The sequence below is a fragment of the Squalius cephalus genome (assembly GCF_949319135.1).
Source record: "Squalius cephalus genome assembly, chromosome: 22".
NCBI lineage: Eukaryota > Metazoa > Chordata > Actinopteri > Cypriniformes > Leuciscidae > Squalius > Squalius cephalus.
In genome coordinates, this window is record NC_137143.1 from 17,537,692 (window position 1) to 17,561,328 (window position 23,637).

The 23,637-nt window shown below is 36.8% G+C and overlaps 1 protein-coding gene across 1 annotated transcript in view; it reads left to right on the forward strand.

Moving 5' to 3' along the window:
• The first annotated feature begins 370 nt into the window (after positions 1 to 370).
• Positions 371 to 23,637, forward strand: part of slc25a26 (solute carrier family 25 member 26) — a 51,657-nt gene continuing 28,390 nt past the window's right edge. The window contains exons 1-5 of the mRNA XM_079856597.1: positions 371 to 544; positions 1,433 to 1,589; positions 5,538 to 5,647; positions 13,188 to 13,292; positions 13,482 to 13,529. Coding sequence (XP_079712723.1) covers positions 512 to 544; positions 1,433 to 1,589; positions 5,538 to 5,647; positions 13,188 to 13,292; positions 13,482 to 13,529 — 453 coding nt within the window. The 5' untranslated portion in view covers positions 371 to 511. The remainder of the gene's footprint in view (positions 545 to 1,432; positions 1,590 to 5,537; positions 5,648 to 13,187; positions 13,293 to 13,481; positions 13,530 to 23,637) is intronic.

Consider the following 23,637-nt stretch of genomic DNA (forward strand, 5'->3'; position numbering starts at 1 on the left):
TATTTTTAAAAATACACTAAATTTAATTGAAAATGAAAAATTTAAACGATCTGAGAAGATTTTTATATAATAGGAACAAATAAAATTAAAAAATGCACATTTTATTTTCACTTCATTCCGGTTATAACGCATTGTTCTGTAGAAAACATTTTATTGTTTTATTCTATATATAGTAGCCTATATACATCAATTTACTACTTGGTTTTTTTTTTGTTTTTTTTTCTTCGTGCAGTTGGGATCTTAAAATAAATTAAAATTATAATAATAATGTTGTATTTAACGTTATTGATAATACATTGAACAAAATATATTCTACGTCAATAGAACGTTAACTGAAATTATTTTTCTGCTGAAAATGAAGAGAGATGTTGCTGTCGTCACGTGACGTCATTTAAAATGACCGCCTTAAACATGGCAGCGCCCTTGATGAACGTGTAAGTTGTTGTTGCAGTGTTGAAGATGAACCACTTCACAAAGTCATCTGCTTAAAACTGAGGTCCTCGCGTGCAGTATGAACAGACGAGAGTTCACAGCCTGCCTTGTGGTAATGCACATTTCATGTCTATTACACGTGCTAAAAGCAGAAGCATCATTCCTCATGACATTAACTCTACTTGTGAAATAAATTCAGTGTACAATGCTAGTAATTGAGTATTTACGCGTATGTGTCAATGTACACTTTTAAGAGGCTTTCTTCTTTGATTCATCTCAGGCTAGTCCTTGTGAAAGTGATTTTTTTTTTAATCTTAGTTATGAAAACAGTGACTATGACTATGACTAATTATATATTTAAGTACTGAGTAATATTAATTAATAACCTGCACTTACTATAGGGTTAGGGTAGGATTAGGATTTGGTTGAGGATTAGTTGCTATAATTATGCATAACTTACTGTTATTACTATGGTAATTACATGTAACATATGTAACAAGGACACTGTATGATACCAAAAGTTTTTAGGGAAGTAAAGCACTCTTTAGCCTAGTCATGAATTAGTTGGACATAGCACTAATAATAATACAGTTAACAATTCTTCTTGTAACTGACAGCTTCAACTTGGCCTGGACTAAAAAAGTACTTAGACTAAAACGTATTGTTTTTCTTTTTTTAAGAGTAATAATAAATATTACTATAAATACTATTGTACTATAGTCAGAAATGTTCTAAAAACACAGTGGATGAAAAATGTGGTTAATAAAGATGAATAATGAATTAGATGAAAAGTGTTCTGTATCTCTGATTTATGATTTAGTAACTATATTAAGCGCAAACTTGACACTTCTCCTTGAAGCTTTGAGTCATTTGCCTATTACTACATATTATGTGGTAGAATATATGTATATGGTACTGCAGTGACTAATTACATTGCACCAGAATTTAAAGCACCCAATTTTACTGTAATACAACTTTATCCATGCTCTCTGTCCCTTAGGCAGGCGGCTGCGCGGGAATGTGTGTAGATCTCACTCTCTTCCCTCTGGACACCATAAAGACAAGGTTGCAGAGCCAGCAGGGCTTCTACAAGGCGGGAGGTTTCCGTGGGATCTATGCAGGCGTCCCGTCTGCTGCTGTAGGCTCCTTCCCCAATGGTAAGTTTATATATATTATAATAATGAACATGAAAAATGGCTGCATGTTTAAAAGCACGCTTTAGAAGAGTTATATAAATGCATGCTGCAAAAACTCTGGACTTCTGATTATGATAAATAGCATATTTAAACCCAAAAAACTAGGCTCTCTAGCTCTCAGGATACACCTACAAATTAAATGTCAGAGAGTGGATGCAGTTTAAAGTTGCCATGAAATCAAAATGGACATTTCTTTTCTTTTTTTATGAAGTATTGCAGTATTTATTATGAATAATTTATCTGTATTGATCTACATCTTTTTTTTTTAGTTCATGTGCTCTCATAGGCTTTAACGAAAGTAACTTAACTTCCCACCTGCAATGACTTCTCTTCTTTTCTCTGTCATGTTTAGCGGGTTGAGGGCGGGACAACCTGTCACTCACATGACATCACAGCAATAGCAAACCAATCCAATCAGTTCCCCTTCCCCTATGGACAAAATCCCATCCAACATTTTTTCTTGTTCAAGAAGATGTTTCACTTTGGTATACACTGATTAGTCAAAACATTATGAACAGTCACGGGTGAAGCGAATATTGTTGATCAAGGCCACATATTATTTTCTGGGTAGATTAGATGGTAAGCAAACTTGGGCTGGAACGGTGTGTTGATGTAATCGATTACATTGATTATGCAATGTCTATGTTCATCCCTAATCCCCTGTCATGTTTCACACAAAACAAAACTCTAGAGCAGATATTAATGGCTGGTATGTCAGCAATGATTAATATGTTTGTTCATACAGCCTTTTGTTTTTTACGAGCGCGACAACCCCATTCTATAACCGAACTGACAACTGCACATTTTCAGGACTCACAACCGCATTCTTATCTGGACTGAGCCAACAGAAGGTCTACTGTGGCACAAGTTTCACACAGTTTTAATGATGGTTAAGGTAGGAATGTGTCACAACACACAGCACACCCTGCTGTGTATGGGGCTGCGTTGCCACCGACCAATCAGAGTGCTTATGTTGACCCCTATCCACCGTCAAAAGCGCCTACATTGGGCACACGGGCAATGGAACTGGACCGTGGAGAAGTGGAAGAAGGTCGCCTGGTCCGATGAGTCCCGTTTTCTTTTACATCATGTGGACTGGCATGTAAGCATGTGCCATTTACCTAGGGAAGCGATGGCACCAGGATGCTCTGTGGGACAGCGACAAGCCTCTAGAGGGAGTGTGATGTTCTACATAATATTCACATATGCAGTTCATAGGGGCATAATAGCTTTACAGCTACAGCATGAAATAATATTTAAACCAATAACGTTTTATATAGGTGACATTTAAACACAACATTTTTAGGCCTATCTCACAATTCTGACTTTTTTCTTGCAATTGCGAGATTCTGTGGGGGGGGGGGGGGGGGGGGGGGGTCAGAATTGGGGGATATAAACCCACAATTCTGAGGGAAAAAAGACAGAATATTGAGTTTATATCTTGCAATCTTGCACTTCTGATATTTCAATAGATATTTAAGAAATAACCATATCTGATCTTCCATCCAAAAAAAAAAAAAAAAAAACACTGCAAAATTCAGTCTGGATTTAAAGCCCTTCATAGTACAGAAACTACACTTTTAATAGTTTTTAAGGACCTCTTATTGGTCACAGACTCTGGAGATTCTGCTATTCTAATGCTGTTAGACCTTAACAGCTGCATTTGCTACCATTGATCATAATATTCTGATCTCTAGGTTGGACCACTGTGTTGGTATCAAAGGTATTGCTCTAGAGTGGTTTAGGTCATATCTGTCTGATAGGAAGTTTTCTGTTTGCCTTGGAGACTGTGTCCCCATTGGCACCTTTTCCTTGTGGAGTCCCCCAGGTGTCTATTCTTGGCCCGATGCTGTTTTCCCTGTACATCCTCCCTTTAGGATCTATTCTAAGAAAGCATGGCATTTCGTTTCACTGTTATGCAGGCAACACAACTTTTTTTGCCATTGAAACAAAAGGATACCAGCTCTTTAAAATTATTGTTGGACTGCCTCACAGACATTAAAGCTTGGATGGCCATGACATTTTTACATTTTAACGAGAGTAAAACTGAAATTGTGATATTTGGCCCAAGTAGTACCCATGTGGCCCCCAACACAGAATTGGGTTCCTTACTTCTGTACGTTAAATCCTCCGTTAAAAATCTGGGAGTAATCATGGACAGTGATTTTAAACTTGAAAAACAGATCAATTCTGTGGTTAAAGACAGTTTTTTATCAGTTAAGGCTCTTATCTAAAGTGAAACCTTTTTTGTCATTTTGAAAGACTTTTGAAAGAGTTATACACGTTTTCATCTCCTCTCGATTGGACTATTGTAATGCCCTCTATGCTGGTGTTAGCCATGCATCTCTCTCACGCCTGCAGTTGGTGCAGAATTCTGCAGCTAGACTATTAAAAGGGATACGTAAGCGTGATCAAATTTCTCCTACTGGCCTCCCTTCACTGGCTTCTAGTACGTTTTAGGATTGATTTTAAAATCTTAGTGTTTGCTTATAAATCCTTAAATAGTCTAGCCCTGACCTACCTTTCTGAACTTATACAACAACATGTCCCATCGAGGTCGCTTAGGTCGGCAGATTGCATGCTCTTGGCTGTCCCTAGAGTAAGGCTGAAACAGGCCAACACTCTCCGCTTTTAAATCTAGTCTTAAAACATATTTCTTTTCATTGGCTTTTACTTCAGTTTGAGAGCTGTGTGATTTTGGATGTATAGCACTTTGGTCAACTTCTGTTGTTTTAAATGTTCTCTAGAAATAAACTTGACTTTGACTTCCTTTTGGGTGATACATGTCAAATGAACCCTCCCCTTGAACACCCAACATCTCTGCTCATGTCTCTAGGTATCTCCAAGAAAACAATATTACTCAATTGGAAAAATAAATACCAAATATCAATTGCACAATTGCACAATGGCTACATCTCTTAAGAGACCATAGCATTAAAGAGAAACAGATCAACAATTAAAAAACAGTTTTACAAAAATGATACAGTTTTCAGTCCACTTCTCTCCATAAATATTGATAAAAAAGTAGCTGGTGAGTTGATGCCTCTAGGTATTATGGTACATCAATACAAATTACTTCTATAATATATAAACAATGCCTGAGTACTATACTAGTCTACAATTATTACTTATAGATTGATGTCATTTAAATATTATATTGTTATATATGTTGTACCTTGATTTGTATACGTGTGTGTGTGTGTGTGTATATATATATATATATATATATATATATATATATATATATATATATATATATATATATATATATATATATTCACTGAACAAAATTATAAACGCAACCCTTTTGTTTTTGCCCCCATTTTTCATGAGCTGAACTCAAAAATCTATGACTTTTTCTATGTACACAAAAGGCCTATTTCTCTCAAATATTGTTTACAAATCTGTCTAAATCTGTGTTAGTGAGCACTTCTCCTTTGCCGAGATAATCATTCCACCTCACAGGTGTGGCAGCCTAAGGCACACCTGTGCAATTATCATGCTGTCTAATCAGGCACTTGATATGCCACACCTGTGGTATACACACACACACACACACACACACACACACACACACACACACACACACACACACACACACACACACACACACACACACACACACACACATATATATACACACACATATACACACACACACACACACACACACACACACACACACACACACACACACACACACACACACACACACACACACACATATACACACACACACACACACACAAATATGTATGCATGCAGAGGACCAACAGCATATTAGGCAGGTGGTCATAATGTTCTGGTTCATCAGTGTACATCACAATAGGGAAGAAAAGACTATCGCAACTGGTTTCAAGCCAACTTTAAATAGTTTGCCTCAAACAAAGTGTTTCTTCTTGGTTCCAGCTGCTGCATTCTTTGTCACCTATGAAAGCACCAAGTCGTTCTTCGCTGGCTACACTGCTACAAGCTTGACCCCCTTCACTCACATGCTGGCTGCTTCACTAGGAGAAATCGTAGGTTTCCTGTTATTATTCTTTCTTTCCTGTTGTTTTGTCCTTGTATTTATCATCATTTACCCATTGCAGTCCAAATGAGCAGTATGTCAATTTCAGAGACAAATATGCAGAAGGCTTAGAATGTGTTTTTGTTGGATGTTTTTTGCTCTGGGTTAGAGCTGGGCCATAGGCGACCCTTTATTTTCCCACCAGCTGGCCAAATAGGATCTTGTTGTTGTCGTCTATTGACATAACTCTTTTCATAGAGACGAGTCTTGCAGTTTTGTCAAGGGAGATTTAGGTGTTGGAGCTGTAAGGAGCACCTTCATTTCCTCTGCTAGTGAAATTCTGTAAGCTCAGAGCTATTGCAGTCCAGAACGATCCAACACACAAGCATTTAATCATTCCTTAGAGCATACTCCACCTTAAAAAATGTAATGCAATCTAATACTACCATTCAAAAGTTTGGAATCATTTTGACATTTTATGTTTCTTTTATGTATTCAAGGATGCATTTAATTGATTTAAAAATTGCATTGGACATTTATTGGTTATTCCATGCTGTATGGATTGCCTTCATCACTTAAAAGAACATGAGACTAATATGTGGGGTATTTTTTTTAATAAATTTTTTTGCCAGTTTTTAATTAAAAAAATATATCCCCCCCCCCCCCCCCCCCCCCAATAAAGAAATAGAAATGAACACTGTTGAGCAAGAATGCATTTAAACAATCAAATGTGACAGTAAAGATATTTACAATGTTACAAATATTTTTATTTCAAATAAGTGCTGTTCTTTTGAACTTTCTATTCGTCTAAGCATCCTGGAAAATTTTGAGAACAACTGTTCTCAATATTGATAATAAGAAATGTTTCTTGAGCATCAAATCGGCATATTAGAATGATTTCTGAAGGATCATGTGACACTGAAGACTGGAGTAATGATGCTGAAAATTCAGCTTTGTCATCTCAGGAATAAATGACATTTTAAAATATATTCAAAATGAAATCAGTTATTTTAAATTGTGATAATATTCTACAATATTACCGTTTTTACTGTTTTTTTGATCAAATAAATGTAACCTTGGTGAGCATAACAGATTTTTTTTTATATATTACAAGATTAATTGTCCTTTGGAATCAGCATAAAATGTTGAAATCTCAGACTTCAGTCTCCTCAGCTCTGTTTAATATACAGTATTTGACCATATTTAAATCTATTCAGTAGAATTCAGAAGCAGATTTTCCTCAACATCATTAAAGCAGAAGGAATTCTACATGGACCTACTAATACTAATGCCATCCTATTCATCTCAATACGCAATTTCAAGTGACAGTATATAACTATTGTAATTGGGTTGATCATTTCAGTTTATTACCCATTAAATTAACCATTAAACTAACCATTAAACATCTACCAAGACCAAGACACTTGGGGGGAAAGGTGGCTTTTTGCTTGGAAAATTAGAGCAAATATCATTACGTGCTAAACATGGCCATTACACATGGCTCAAAAATTAAGTCAAGAAAAAGTCAAGTGAAAAGGTCAGCCTTCACCAATACCCAAGATAGTTGAATTTAAGGTGAAGTTGAAGTCAGGTCTGTTGATAACCCTTTGCCTGGTGCAGCAGGATTTGCACTCTTCAAAAAGGGCCCAGCTGAATCCCAGTGTGTTGTGGGTACACGTTGCCCTGTTCAAAGCCCGTAATCCCGCAGCTTAGCCATGAAAGTCTTCCCCTCAGGCCGTCTGGAGCAGAAGACAAAGTCATCCTACTTGCGTAACTTGTGCCATTATACAAGTTCTCGCTAATAGGTTTCACGACTGGATATGTTTAATGACTCATTAGTTTATAATTTGTTAGATTTGGAGTTTTCTGGCCCAGTTTTGCATCAAACCATTTTGTGCAATAATTGCTTTGAGTATTTCCTATTACTTTTCCCTATTACTTTTCAAGATAGAATAAAAGATTTTCGCCACTGCTGTACTGTCATAGTTATCCGGTTGACCCTATAAGGTTAGCGCTAGCGCACTAATCAAACGCAATGTGGATCCTGGACTTTAATCTCAGGGATTCAGGCTTTGCCTTTGTAGTTTCGGATCTACAACCAGCTAGATTTAAATTGTCTGGAAATGTTATCCTCACTTTATTCACCTTTACCACTCTCTCTTAAGTCCAGCTTCTCTCTTCATACAATCAGGTTTCTATATTATTGTTGTGTAATATTATCAGCAGTAATTTCTATCTCTTCTTTTTCAGTCTGTGCTATAAAGAATGCAATAGCTGATGGTGTTTGTCAGGGCCAGAGTAGGCTGTTATCTAGCCATTATATCAGATTTATCTTCATTCCCATTTGCCCAACACGCTCTCCGAAAGCTCATTTGTCAAGCTGAAGGAGCACTTTTCCTACATTTATAAACCGTGTCTCTCCCAATGGCTGTTGGGTGAAAACAGCGTGTAGCATGACTAGAGGAGGACGATTGGCACCCCGCTAAGCTTGGCACTGCAAATAATCCATGTATTGCCGGTGAGAATACGGTTGCCTGTGATTTATTGTACTAATCAAGCCTGAGCATTGTACTGTGGCTCATTTTCAACCTTTTCCCACCCCCTCTTCTTCTCACCTGGCAGGTCTTTGAAATATATAAAAAATGGGCAATCCAAAATTGAAGTGTTGGGTTAACAATGCTCTCTCTGGACATGCATTGGTATTATTTAAGGAAGAGAATGGGGGATGTGTCAGGCAGAGATTGGTCTGTGCAGATAGATTTTGGGAGGCATCGCTCCATAAGGACCCGAGGGGACTCTGTTGTTGTTTTTTTAAGGCACCTGTTGGATGATCTGTGGAAGATTGTTCCAGATGCCTGTTGTAATTCCAACTTCCTGAAACACTGCTGGGAGGCGTGCGCTCCGAGTTCATGGACTGTTTGGAATGTTCCAGCTGTGTCTATTGATGTCTGGAACCACAGATGTGAGATTGACCTTGGTTTATTTTATGCTAATGGCAATTTGTTGTGTTGGGATTTAAAAAATGGCCTCAGGTTTGTGGATAAAATGGCAAAATAGTTTTGAATTACTGTATACATTTACATATACTACCAAGTTTCAGATCAGTAATATTTTTTATGCTTTTGAAGTCTCTAATGCTCACCAAGTCTGCATTTATTTATACAGCAAAAATACAGCAAAACAGTTATGAAATATTATTTATATGATTTAATATAACTTAAAATGTAATTTATTCCTGAGATGGCAAAGCTGATTTCCCAGCATCATTACTCTAGTCTTATGTGTCACATAATTATTCAGAAATCATTCTAATATGCTGATTTGTTGCTCAAGAAACATTTCTTAGTATTACCAATGTTAAAAATAGTTGTGCTGCTTTATATTTTTTGTGGAAACCGTGATAAAAAAAATTCAGGATACAAAGTTCAAAAGAACTGCATTTATTTGAAATAAAAATCTTTTGAAACATTATAAATTACTGTCACTTTTGATCAATGCAATGCACCCTTAATAAATAAATTAAATTAAATTAATTAATTAAAATCTTACTGACCCCAAACTTTTAAATGACAGTGCGTAACACTTCTGGTAACACTTTACATTAAGATGTATGTATAATTTAAATAATTATAAAATTATTCAAATGAATTACTAATGCCTTATAATATGCATTCTATGTTATATCTTTTCATTTGAACAAGTTATAATAAATTACGATCTATTCTCTGTTACACCAAGAGAATGATGCAATTTAACACATGATATAACACATTAGTGTGTTGATCTTGTGCGTTAATTCATTACAGCCTTTAATGACATAACCCTGAATAGATAAGTATCATTATGTATTATGATATAATTTGAAATATTGTTAAAATGGTTAGGCTAATTAAAATATGACTTTTTACAATTCATAGTAAGCCTATGCATAGTGTTAGAATCTGTTACATTTATGCAAACAATTGATTATAAGGTGTTAGGTAGGCTATTATGCATATAATCCACGTTTTCTAGTGATTTCTATGAAACTAATAATAAAACTGAAACTAAATGTTTTTCAGTCCGTTTAAAGTGTCGAGTCAAATGGTCAGTGTGACGTATGCAGTATTCAATCATTCCCTTTATAGGTGTGTGTTACTCTGTGTTGTAAAGAACAGCGCGAGGACAAGACAAGCGGCCCTGAACTGATTCACCCAGTGCTAAAATAAGCGTCGTGCCTTGCTTTAATATCCCCTGCTTCTTCAGCGACCTGTCGTGTCTGAGTGCTGGCCTCTGGTCGTCGTGTTGCCCTGGCACTGAGAGTTTCTCCCTCATGGGTCTGAGGGGTTAGTTTTCCCGCCTTAGCAGCAGCGCACTTGAGCGCAGAGCTCCGGGAACGGGAAGCGCCGCCAAGCGCGCGCTTGGATCAGAGGCAGCGACTAATTAATGCCACCTCCTCCAAATGACTCGCAAATTAAGATAAATGGTGATGTGAATGCAAAAACACAGAGACCAAAATGTATCTCACAATAATAAGTATAACCATAACTCTTTCCAACAATGTAACCAAACGTTAATTAGTACAAAACTGCCTTTAAGTCAGTGCCTCGATAATCGCCTGACTGGTCACACACAGGTACGTCCATAAACACGGCGAAACTCTAAAGACTTCGACATCCACTTATTTAAAAAATGTCCTCAACCTAGTTTTCCTCCTCACTGCTCCCTGTAAATTACCCAGAAATGCACAATGTCGGTAATTGATCTGATATAATCTCTCGCCAGTCCTCCATCAACTCCCCTGCGAGATGATACGAAATTGCTGCGGCGCGCACTCGCTCCCACCAATTCAATTACTGCAAGAATTACTTGTCATATCCACTTCCCTCTCTATTTAGTGCTGTAATTTTGATCCGTTTGAGAATTACACGAGAGGACGTGATGTTTAGTGTTTCATAAATGTTAACCCAGCAAAAAGAGAATGTAATGAGCTCGGTAAAATGGACCCTGTCTATCAGTAAGAGACCGATGGTCGCAGGTCCCGGGTTTCACCGCTGGGTGGCACTCTTGGTACACGCTTTTGGCTTGTTTAAAATTCGAGCCCTCCCCACTGATCCTACTTTTCTCAATGGAAATAACACATACAGATTTCCTCAGCTGGATCTTGTACATTTGTGTCATGCCATACAAGTCTTGCATGCTGTTTTGTAAGTCATTCATTCGGCATCTTCAGTGTGCAAGAAGATGCTCTGCCGCCTGCCAGACTCATCTAGAGCGCAAACTACCGTAGCTTGTTCACACACACACCGTGCCTGTAGGGTGTCAGCTGGGCTCACTGTGAACCTAACCTCTCTCATAGTAGCACCCCACGCCTGCTCTGTCAGTGTCATTCAGAAGAGATTACTTCTATCCTGTGTGAGTCTGGGGGTCTGGTGGGGGGCCCGGTAAAACTCCCCGTGGTTGGGAATATTGCTTTCCATCCTCGGTTTTCCCTGGTATTTCCGTCCTCAGCATGGAGAGGATCAGAAGTAATGCACCACAAGTGTAGTTTAGAGGGAGATGCTGCCTTGAAGAATGAGCTTGAATAATGCCACACTTCAGCTATCGACAATGCATGTTTGCTGGAATTCAGCTGTTGTACATGTATGTGTGTGTCTGTGAGAGAGCGAGCGAGAGAGAGAAAAGCAGTGTTTTGTGACTTGTGTGATCCATGGGAATTTTGTTAGTCATTTGTAAAGGGTTTTTAAGTTACATGTACATATTAAATTATGTTTTCATGTCAATTTTTTGTGGAACTGTTAATGGTTAGATGTTGTGTTGTATTCTAATGCTCATTTGTCTGACAAATTATTTGTTACATTTTCTGAAATCATATTATTAATCAGTATTTTTGTAAATATTAGAAAAAAGTCTGTAAAAGAAAATAAATTCAAATTCTCTCTCTCACACACACATATAAAAAACAAGAGAGAATCAATGAAAAATTAATTACTGATTATGTTGTAGTCAATGTATGCTTTTTTATGCATTTCCTTTGCATTGTTAAATAAAACGTGTAGCTAGTGTGCCAAAATATGTTAATTGCCAAATAATTTTTCCAGATTTATACCAGTTTAGGGTTTTGTTCTTCGATCATATTTAAATTATACATAAATATTAGATATATAAATATTAGATGATATATATATATATATATATATATATTAGAGGTGGGCATAGATTAATTTTTTTAATCTAGATTAATCTAGATTAATTTTGAAATTAATCTAGATTAATCTAGATTAAAATGGCTCATTTGAATTCTGCCGAAGGCATTCAGAGTATGTGTGCTACCCAAATAATGACTATAAAAGTAAGTCTTTGAGAACAGGTTTCTCAAGCCAGGTGGCACATTAGACCAGGGGCTCATCTCCTGTTTCCAAAATGCATCACAAACTGCTTGAGAAAGCTGTTCTACTCATAGACTGTAAAAGGTTACTACTGTACTGTTACCGTCCGTAGGCAACATTAGGTAGGCCTATGTTATTATCAACTACTATAGGCTATCAATTAGGGATGGGCGATATGGCCTAAAATACATATTGTGATATACATTGCAGCCTCTTGCGATAACGATATTATAATAAAACCATTTCAGAACAGGTTACACAGACCCTGCTAAACAACTGCTAAATGTTTTTTTTTTTTTTTTTTTTGAAAGGGTGTATGTAGTTTTGAGAACATATATTGTGCAAAACTGCAAGTATACAACATAATTTTGCAGATAAATAAAATTTAAGTACACTAGCTGCAGAGACTTAAGTAGGTCTAATGTTTATTATGGCTTGGAGCTTATGAAACCCTACATTTAAAATTAGAATATTGTCTAACTGATGTCTTTTCAGTTAAAAAGAAACACAACAACGATTCTTAAAATCGGGCGCTTTTAATAAAAAGAGATTATGTGCTACACCACTCACTAAGATATATTGGGAATAATACGCGCGCGCTGGTATTCAGTGATATGTTTCGTTTTGAATTTGAGGTGGTAGAACGGATTAGTCGTGTGTTTACTTACCGAACTGTTACACCACACAGTCTACGTCGGACGGCTTAAATACAAACCAAGTCCAAATAATGGATGTTGCACGGATCTTTTACACCAGCTTTCACTTTCAGCCGTGTTTACTTAAGATGACGACGAATATGATGCGTTGCAGCCGGGTGTTCCTCGCGGCCGCGGGTAGATTGCGTCATCATAGCTTGTGTAGCTTGAGCCAGCTCCCAACGCTCCCAACCCAACTTGGAGAATAGATTAACGGCGATATTTTTTTTATCGCGCGATAAGAGTCTCGCGTTAACGCAGCGCGTTAACGCCGATAACGGCCCACCACTAATATATATATATATATATATATATATGGTATATATGTATTTTTTTATTTTTTTATTTTTTTATTTTTTTCATATTTTGTCATTTTATTTCCTGTTTTCAAACAGCTATATTGTGCAGTGCACTTGAGTATTTATCTGTTTGTGTGAGCAACACTATTTGACGTTTTGATGAGTGTTCTTGTCCTCCTCTTACACAGGTCGCCTGTCTGTTTCGTGTGCCGACTGAAGTGGTGAAGCAGAGAACACAGGCCAATCCCTCCCTCAATACCTACCGGGTGCTGCTGAATACACTACAAGAAGAGGTGCGCGTATATCGTCAGCTTGGCTTACAGTGAACAATGCTCTTCAGTTCACTCGAGCTGTCCTGTTAAACACAGATTGACGGGTGGATTCATTGATAAATAAGTCGTTTTGTAAGGCAGTCAGTCATGAAAATGCCATGTCTTTTTGTTTGCACAAAGATGACAACTCTTTTTGATTTCTCATTGCAGGGTTTCAAAGGGTTGTACAGAGGTTATGGCAGCACAGTCCTTAGGGAGGTAGGCTGGCTTTTCTCTATAAAGTATTAATACTCCATTATTTTACTTAATTATAGCAGTGCTGTGAGATTGGAATTTGATTTGAATATCTCTTAAAGGGATAGATCCCACTTTACATTAAGTGTTTTTAACTAAGTACTTACATTTAAATTTGATAAATAATTTGATACAAAGCACTTTTTGTGTACATTCGTGTTTTTACATTGTACTTGTATTTAAAAAGGTATGCATGTAATTACAGCTGTAATTTTTTTTTAGTAAAAACAGCTGTAATTACACTGTTGACCCTTCCCTTGCACCTTAACCGACCCTTAAACCAAATCGTACCTCCTAACCTACCCGTATCCCACTTCAATAGCAGTAAGTGTTTCGCAATGCATCATGAATACAGTAAGTGCATAGTATTTTTATATGTACAGTAAGTACATAGTAGGTAAAGACGCCTTATATAAAGTGACCAAAAGTTCTAAAAAATGGTCATAATTTACTCGCTTTCATGTCATTTCTGTTTTTTGTTCATACAATGAAAGTTAAAGGTGACCAGTGTTGTTTTTAACCACCCTGACTTTCATCATTCGCATACATAAAAGCAGTTAAAACAGTCTTCAAAATGTCTTCTTTTTTTTCCACAGAAGTACAGTTTGTAACGATGAGTAAATGTAAACAGAATTAAAAAAATTGAGTGAATTATTCCTTTAAGCAAGATTTTTACCCCTTTCAGGGGCTGTGTACACGACACCGTTTTCAACTCAAATCAGTCATTTCAATCATTTCTTTTTATGCGTTTTGGTCGTTCGTTGACATGACAACATTGTTTTGGGTACCTGAAAACGTAAACTTTTGAAAATGAATGTCAAAGTGCAAGTTTTTGAAAACAATCTCCGTGTAAACGACAAAAACGCCAATATCTGAAAACGATTATGTCATGCACATGCGTATTACGGGTTCAATCTATAGTGGTTCATCGCCATCTACTGGCCTGGCAGCAGAATACAGCGTTTTTAGTCGTTTTCGCGGATCCGTGTGAATGGGCGAAAAACTTCTTCGTTTTAAGCATATCGTTGTCGTGGTAACGTACCCTCAGTTTTCTCATTCAATCAGCTTTTTTTGTATTACCAATTTATCTAACTAATTAAACTAATTAGCAATGGAAAAAGCATCAGGCAGAGGAACAGCAAGGTGAAACACACCGTATCCCTCCAACCCAAGAGAAGATGCTTTACAAAAAAAAATAGATCTCTCATTATCGCCCTTTGATTAATCATCTGCTTCCTCGCACACCTGCATTGCATGATAATTCTTATTGAGTTCAGGCAAAGCTCATATGTTTTCATTTGTTTTCCAATACCACGTACTGACAGAAGACGAAGATAAAAGGAGGGAAATATTCGAAATCAAAGAAAACCTGTTGTGTGCATGAAGGTGACACTCATTTTTTCGTGAGGTGATATCGTCTCTCACTGGCGGGCAATCTTGTACTTATTTTCTGCCTCACTTAACTCACGTTATTCACGCAAACTCCATCTGGACACAAAGAAAAAAGAACAACAAGCTTTTTCTGATTTCTCCAAGGGCTTCTGAATAAATGAATACATTTTGGATGCGAGCGGGCGGCTCAGGCGGAATACTAAGGGCCAGATAAAATAGAGGTGCCGAGAGGTGCCCCGCTTCTTCCTTGGGATTGGCTTTGACGTGTGTCAGGAAGCTAATTCATTTTCTCGGCCCTCTATCTTATCCAGCGCTGCAACCATGTCAGGGTAAGTTTGTTTACCCTGGATGCCGAGTCCTCCTCACGCAAGGATTTAATTGGGGTCTTCTCCATTATGCAGATTCATTAAAGAACCCCAGACAAGAGGTTGTGATGAGATGCAGCCCACCGATATGCGCTAGTTGAGCATGTAGAAGAGAGAAAGGATTGCAAGCCGTTAAATGACAAACAAAAAGGCTGGTGTAAAAAGGAACCCTGCATGCATGATGTATGATGATGATAAATGAACAGTAGGAGTATTACTTTTGTGACTAAAAATACAGATTGGGTGTCAAAAATACTGTAAAAATAGTAATATTGTGAAATATAATTGCAATTTAAATGAAATGTTTTCTATTTGAGTATTTAGAATGCAATTAAGTCCGGTGTAACTCAATTTTTGTTGTGGAAACAGCGTTTATTCGAAATAGAATGTTTTAGTCTTTACTATCACATTTGATCAATTGAATGCTTCCTTGCAGAACAAAAGTATTCATTTATTTAAAAATCAAAATCTGTGGTACTGTATTTTTAGCCATTAACCTCAAAATATGTCTTTTCAAAGGTAGTTTCCTCATCATGTTGTTCCAGAATTATTTTTTTATCTGTGAACATGAGCTTCCCGACTGGTGGTCGCTGTTTTCAGTTTTATGAAAGTATATAAGGAATGTGGACATAAAATATCATGAAATTCACTGTGGACTTAAAAATATCATAAAATTGGTTCATAAGACTCATTCACTACATTACACGTCTTCTGAAGTCATTCAATAGCTTTGTGTGAGGAACAAGTCAATTAAAAATCATTATTCACTAAATTTCGGACCGATTGCTGCTGTCTCTAGCTTTAGTAAGTTCATACATTTCCAAGTCAAATTCTTGAATTAATCTTTATTCTCAGCCGGCTCTTCGTAAATGATTTCTAAATGATCCATTTCTCAGGTGATCCTGTTGCAAACTGTTAACAGGAGAATATTTTCAGTGAAAAATGACACAAGTTTGTCTCGGTTCCTCTCACAAAGCTACCAATTGACTCCACAAGCCTCAGAATATACATATTACACTTATATTATCGTATACTCGTATTCTGGTTTCATCCACTAGAGGGCATAACAGGATTAGGGCAAATCTGATAACCATCTGCACGAAATCTGAAAAAAGACCACAGCACTCAGATTACTAGGAACATCAAAGAGCACAATTTTAATCAACTTTATAAAAGCAGACTGGAAGATAAAACCATTTCCTCTACCTAACACTATTGTAACCTATGCTTAAATATATATATAGGCCTATTTGCTGCAGTGGAACAGTAGTATTACAAATAAATATGGAATTTGTTAGAAATGTTTCTGTCTTGTTGATGGAGGGATCCGATCACAGCACTTTCTCATGGTCCTTGACACTCGCCCGAGAGAGAGCGTGAGAATGAGAGAGGCAGATAGACAGACAGAAGAAGAGTGCTGTTGCAGATATAGCTCAGTACTGACAGTCCTCATTGTGTATGAGCACAGATGTGAGAGAGGAGAGGAGAACTGGCAACCTTGTAAGAATGTAGTTATGAAACACCTACGCCTTGAGCTGCGCTCCTGTCAACTTCTGCATTAGTTATTACCGAGATGTCTGAAAATGTTTTTCCCTCAGCATTTGCTTATATTCAGATGCTGATCTTAAGTGAAATCAGCCCAAACAAACACACCCCCTCTCTTCATTGCTCCGCCCTCCCGAAAATGCACAAACACGCAATGCAAGAGTGGATGTCTCTGTCACAATTCTTGCACCATTTACTCGCCCTCATTTTGTTCCAAACCTCGTTTTGTTGCAATTTTATAACACCATAAATTTTGTGCTGTATATTAAATTTTTTTTTTTTTGCCATTCATTTACACAACAATGGCATTTTGAGGGCCTGAAAATACGAACTTTTTGAAAACGCGTTTCAAAGTGCAGATTTTTGAAAACGATAGTGTTATCATCTCTGTGTAAGCTACAAAATCGCAAATTTGCGAAAACAGTGACGTCATGCGTATGCATATTACGGGATCAGTCTATAGGCATATTTCTTTACAAAGTGGAATCGCCATCTACTGGCCTGGCAGCATAATGCAGCGTTTTTAATCATTTCGCGGATCCGTGTGAACGGCGTTCATTTTGACGACGTTGTTGTTTGACGTGAAAACGCAATTCCGTTTTTAGTACATCATGTAAACCCATACTTAAACAATTATTCAGTTTACCTGCTTTTTATTTTATTATTTTAGTCTAAATCAAATTGTGTTTTTAATTTAAAGGTCCCGTTCTTCGTGATCCCATGTTTCAAACTTTAGTTAGTGTGTAATGTTGTTGTTAGAGTATAAATAATATCTGTAAAATTATAAAGCTCAAAGTTCAATGCCAAGCGAGATATTTTATTTAACAGAAGTCGCCTACATCGAACGGCCCGTTTGGACTACATCCCTCTACTTCCTTCTTTAATGACGTCATTAAAACCGTTTTTTGACTAACCTCCGCCCACAGAAATGCTCCCTCAACTCTACCGAAATTCGTTTATGTAGGCTACTTGCACACTTCTAATAACTTACTGTGTTTACTCAGCTCTTACGGTGATTTTCTGAAGTAAAACTGACGCTTCATCTTTTGTGTGATGTACAATAAACTTTATTAAACTCATCAGTATATGTTTGATCATCATTCAGACAGCAGACTTGAAGGCTGTTAATAAATAATGGATACATACAAGCAGATGACAAATACGTTATAATAACCGTAATTAAACTACTAAACTATACCTGTTTCATCTCTATACAGCACTCTGACTCTGTAGGCATTATTGTCCGACTCGAAATGAACACCGTTACTGAGAGTTTCTGATGAAATTGTCCTGAGAGACTGAGCGCGAGCTCATGAAGCTCCGCCCCCTGCGTCGTCCAGCAGCAGCTTATTTGCATTTAAAGGGCACACACTAAAACAGCGCGTTTTTCTGAGCCCCAAAAAATGACAATTTAAACATGCTGTAAAAAATGATCTGTTGGGTATTTTGAGCTGAAACTTCACATACACACTCTGGGGACATCAGAGACTTATTTTACATCTTGTGAAAAGGGGCATAATACGGGACCTTTAATTCATTTTAAGTCATCCTGCGGACCCATTAGAAGTTTGCTGAGGCCTTCTGATTGAGAACCACTGGAGTAGATAGAAGATAACAGGATTCTGGAAGAATACTAGCTGAAGTGACAAGTTTTGAAACTGTTCTGTTAAATGCATTTACCTGAATATTGTTATGATGAAGAGGAATTTTTCAGAGTGCGATTTCCTTCATTCTTTTGTTTATTGCATTGTGTCAGTGTTTGACAGAATGCTTAAGGCATTTCTTATCAAATTAAATCAAACTCGTCTCAGATTCTTTCCTCTCATTCTCGCTCCACCCTTCTTGTGATCTCTAGTTGACACTGAAGCCAAAAAGCCCCAGAGGTCTTGGACCTGCCCGAGATCAATTTGTCTGACTTATCCCTGTGTTTATGTTGCTGTTGTTCATTGGTCACAGTGGGCTGTGCCGCTAACAGGTGGAAGTGTGTATGTTTGACCTGCAGTTCAGTGTGGATTTGCTTCTCTCTACTTTATAACGCAAGCAAAGAGAGGATAAGAGGCAGGGGTGTGTGGTTTCTTTATGCTTGTCTGGTGCATTTATTCTTCAATCAATTTCCTGTCAATTTTTCACAGTACTTTGTTGAAAGGGTCAAAATAACATTCTCATTCTCAATTTATAAAAGATTGGAAATGGCAGTTGAAAGAAGTTAAATGGTGAGAACAAAGTAACAGGGGCTTTGAATTATTCAACCCTCAGAACTCCAGCATTAATATTGCAGGTCAGGAAGGGACTTTTGAGTATTTTGGATATTTTGGATATGTTCATGTCAAAACAGCCCTAAAGAGTTTCAAGCACTGTCGGAACTCATTTGTAATTGATCTATAATTTATTAATGACTGTTAACAACTTGTGTATTAAATATATGAACATTTTTAATATATTAAAAAAATATAAAAAAATATATATAAAATAAAAATATTATAATTTGTACTGACCCTAAACTTGCCGAAATGGTTATTGCTACTGCTTAATTTAAAAAAAATAAAAAAATAAAAAAATAAAATAAATAAATAATAATAATTGCTTTAGGCAATATGCTTTAGCTACTGCAGTGGGTCTCTGAGTGTTAAACTTTATTCTTCACGGCTGGATTTAATATAACTTCAATCAGATATTTTCAGAGCTCAGCCATCCAGTTCGTTAGCCCTGTCTCATTACTCTGTGATCCATTTCATTGTCTTTATTTGGTCTGATTAGCAGACATTAAACATGCTTGCCATGCACATTCCTCAGCAAGTTTCACAATTATATGTGTGTGGACTTGCATGCGTGAGTACATTATGTATATAGTATGTGTGTTAGCGTTGATCCATACTGGTTTGTATTTATTGTCTCTCAGCTAGTTGGCTGACTGGCAGAGTTGCTGTTTATTTTACCTGTGGCACATTCTGTATGAGTGAATGATTTATAGCACTCGTGTGAAGGCACGAAGGCTTCGTTTCTATCCTCCACCTGAGCACATCGTGCCTCCAGCTGAAATGTGAGGGTTTTGAAGAATGTCAGGATGAAGGTGTTGTTCCCATACAGGCTGTGTAATAGCAAGGGCTGGTGCTGGCATGGAGGGTTGCATGTCAACCGTGACGCGGCAGACCAGCTGTTGCCGAGGCTGTTGGTGAGAAAAAAGTTTCAGCTCTCTCCAAACCTCAAACTAAACTGCTAATCCAGCTCCCGCTGGGTCAGTGTTCCTCATGTTCCATATCTACACCACTGATGACACTCGCTCTCATTCAGATGACTTGTGCTTGCCAGGTTCAGCACCATTCACAACTGAGCAGAAAATGGCGTTTCAGTTCAACTCATTTACGGAATTTGAACTGTGGTAGCGAACAGGATGTGGAATTAGAATTTGAGTTGAAATTACAGGAAGTAGAATTAAAACAAAGCACTCAAATATTTTTACCCATTAATATTGTGATATTAAAGGTACACTATGTAACTTTTTTTTTGGTCAAAATTAACATTTGAATTAGTCAATACATCAATCCTGTGTTTTCGTCTTACCCTGATTCACTAAGCTATATTATATAAGGTAATATAATATAATATATAATACTTATAAGGTAAGCCTATTATAAGTGTTTATATTTTAGGCTTGTCGGAATGGTTTTCGTGGGAAATTGCGTGCATACGTCACTCGCCCCCGTGTGTCTCGTCATATTCGTAAATAGAAAAAAGTTGCTCCGGCTACTTTGATGGTGTGGAAGTGGCATTAGTACGTTAAATCTCATTAAAAAAAACCCCCGCAGAATAGAGGAGAATCTGCTGGCAAAAAGAGGACGCAACAGAGCTCGTAATAAAGCGAGAATCAACATTGGCTTGCCTTTTTGGAGAACTGAGGGACTTGAATTGTTGTAAAAGTGACACAGAGATGGCGTTTTTATTACTCATCAAGTGAGTAAGGTATTTTATTGAACAGATAAACTGCCATATGAAGCTCTCTAACAGGGTTGATTATAAAGCATTATCTAGTGTGAAGGGTCATATTCATCCGCAGTCACGCAGAGCCGAAGCACAACCAAAACAATGTTCTTCCGCAGAATGCATGCAGTTTTGTTTTTTAACTGCTAGAGGGCCAAAAGTTACAGAGTACCTTTAATAATGTTACTAAATCAATAACTTATGAAACTCTGTATTGATAGTGTTTGAAATTAACTAGAGCTGGGCGATTTTTTTCCCCTAAAAAAATCTGTGATTTTTTAATAAATATATTTTAAAAATATATATTTATTGTATTTAATTAAAGTGCATCAACATAAACAACATTTTGTTTGTCTGTTAAGATAGTCACTGTCAGATTACACGATTTTGACTCCTAAAAATCTTGTCATGTCGTGGACAAGAAACATGTCAGACTACACGTTGTTTTACGACCAGTCATCGCGAGCCGTCTCACACACTCATTCACTCGCACATATAGGCTACACAAGCTCACTCACATAGCCTACACAGTACACACACACACACACACACACACACACTCACTCGCACATACACACTCACTCACATACACTGAGTCGTCGTGGAGGACCGTTAAAAAATTAAACATGCTAGTCTTTTTGTCGTGATGTCGTGAAGCATCGAGGGCTGCGCCGCAGGGAGCGTTCTACGGAAACCCTGAAGGAAGATTTGGCGAATGCAAAATGTATGCATTGTACGCTATATAGAAGAGGGGGAGAAAAAAAATCTAAAAAATCGATTTTTTGCAAATATGAATCGATTTGACCTACCAACTCGATTTTTAAATCAAATCGATTTTTTTCCCAGCCCTAAAATTAACAACATCATTTTTTTATAATAATTTTCTATTCGTTTTCCAGAATGCTTTAATTTAACCAAATTTCTTCAAAATAGAGCAAGACATCCATAACTAATGAGTAAAGTTATTTAAAATAGACAGTCAATATTTATTTTTATATAGTTAATATAAAACTATATGAATGTAATTCCTTTTTATTTTTATTTTTTATTGCAATTCAGTAAATTCCACTTCAAGCTCCAAAATGGCAAGGTCCAGTCTGATTGGCTGGCTTTATGCGAGTTGGCATGCACAGGTTTTATCTAAAGTGTAGTCATGACGTTTACAAAGTTTGTGGCACTGAATCTTAGTTTGAATCTAAGGAAAATTACATATTATTGAGCACACATTTATATTTTGCTACACATATACATATATGTTGTACATATATATAACACATTGTACATATTTTTTGTTCTCTAACTTGTGTCCAGTTTTTTACATGTTAGTCAGACATCTTGTCTAAGGGCGGCTCTTGACCAGGATCATTTGCGGTGTGGACCAGACTTTATGTCGACAGTCAGAAGTCTGGCTACATGAGACTATTTGCAGCTTAAACAAAAAAAATGACCCAAGAGAATTCTGTCTGGTGTGCAGATGGTCCTAATGTAGTGTAGGGATGTTTGGGCCAAGGTGTTGTGTGTGTGTGTGTGTGATGAGTAGACTCTCTTTCCTCTCTCCGAGGGACTATTTTTGGCGGGCCTTCTCACAAGGTTGTTGATCAGCATTAGAGGAATCCTCTTATGTGATTGCGCTGAACAGGACACTTAATTTGTCAGGGTTTTCCTGAGGATTTGAATTGGATACAGACCTTTCCATGTGTAGAAAAATCCTGGTTCACACACACACACACACTCATGAACACTTGAGGTAGCTGCATAATATACAGACATTGATGTATAGTTCATGTTTTTGGTGTGTAGTTCAGACTCCCATTCCTGCTCAACTCCAATCTGTCATGCTTTTGATTCATATCTCATGCTGGGACTCCTGTCTAGCACTGCTGTTAAATGAATCCTTCTACCCACAATCCACTACAGTGCATGTTACTCTCACCAATAGCGTAACAATCACAAGACTTTCTGGACTGGAACCCTCTGAACAGCTTGAAATGTTGATATTTCTGTCCAGCATCAATCAATTAAATCACTTGAAAGCACATAATGGATTTGTCGATAGATATTTAGTCTGCTTTACTCAGATGACTCTCCACCTAATACTCGGCAAGATTTCAAACATCCACATGTGCTGAATTTCATGAGTTACAGACAGCTGTGAAGCTTCAGTCAGAGGTAATCACTCTATCTTGCCTATTTATATCACATGGATCTGATCACTGATTTTGAGCCTCATGATACGATACATGTCGATTGGATTGCATTTGAAATCGCTGAACATGCACAACAATGAATCTTAGGGATGCGTTTTGAAAAGCATAAAATCACCTTTTAAATGTAACAATTAGATGTTATATTGTCATTAGACCAAATGCCTATATATATATATATATATATATATATATATATATATATATATATATATATAATTTTTTTTAATTTTTTATTTTTATTTTTTTATTCTATACTGTATGACTGTCAATAGATTAAAGTGTGTTTTTTTTTATTTGTGTAATATCTTAATTAGTTAATTTGTTAACTCTGACAGCTTTAATAAATACATTTTATTTATAAATATTGTTCTGGAAAGAAGTTAATATTCTTATTTGGCAAGGATGCAGTAAATTTATCAAAATTGACACTAGAAATTGACATTATTACAAAAGATTTCAATTTCAAATAAATGCTGTTCTTTTGAACTTTCTATTCATCAAAGAATCCTGGAAAAAAAGTATCACGATTTATACAAAAATATTAGGCAGCACAACTGTTTTCATCATTTATAATAAGAAGAAATG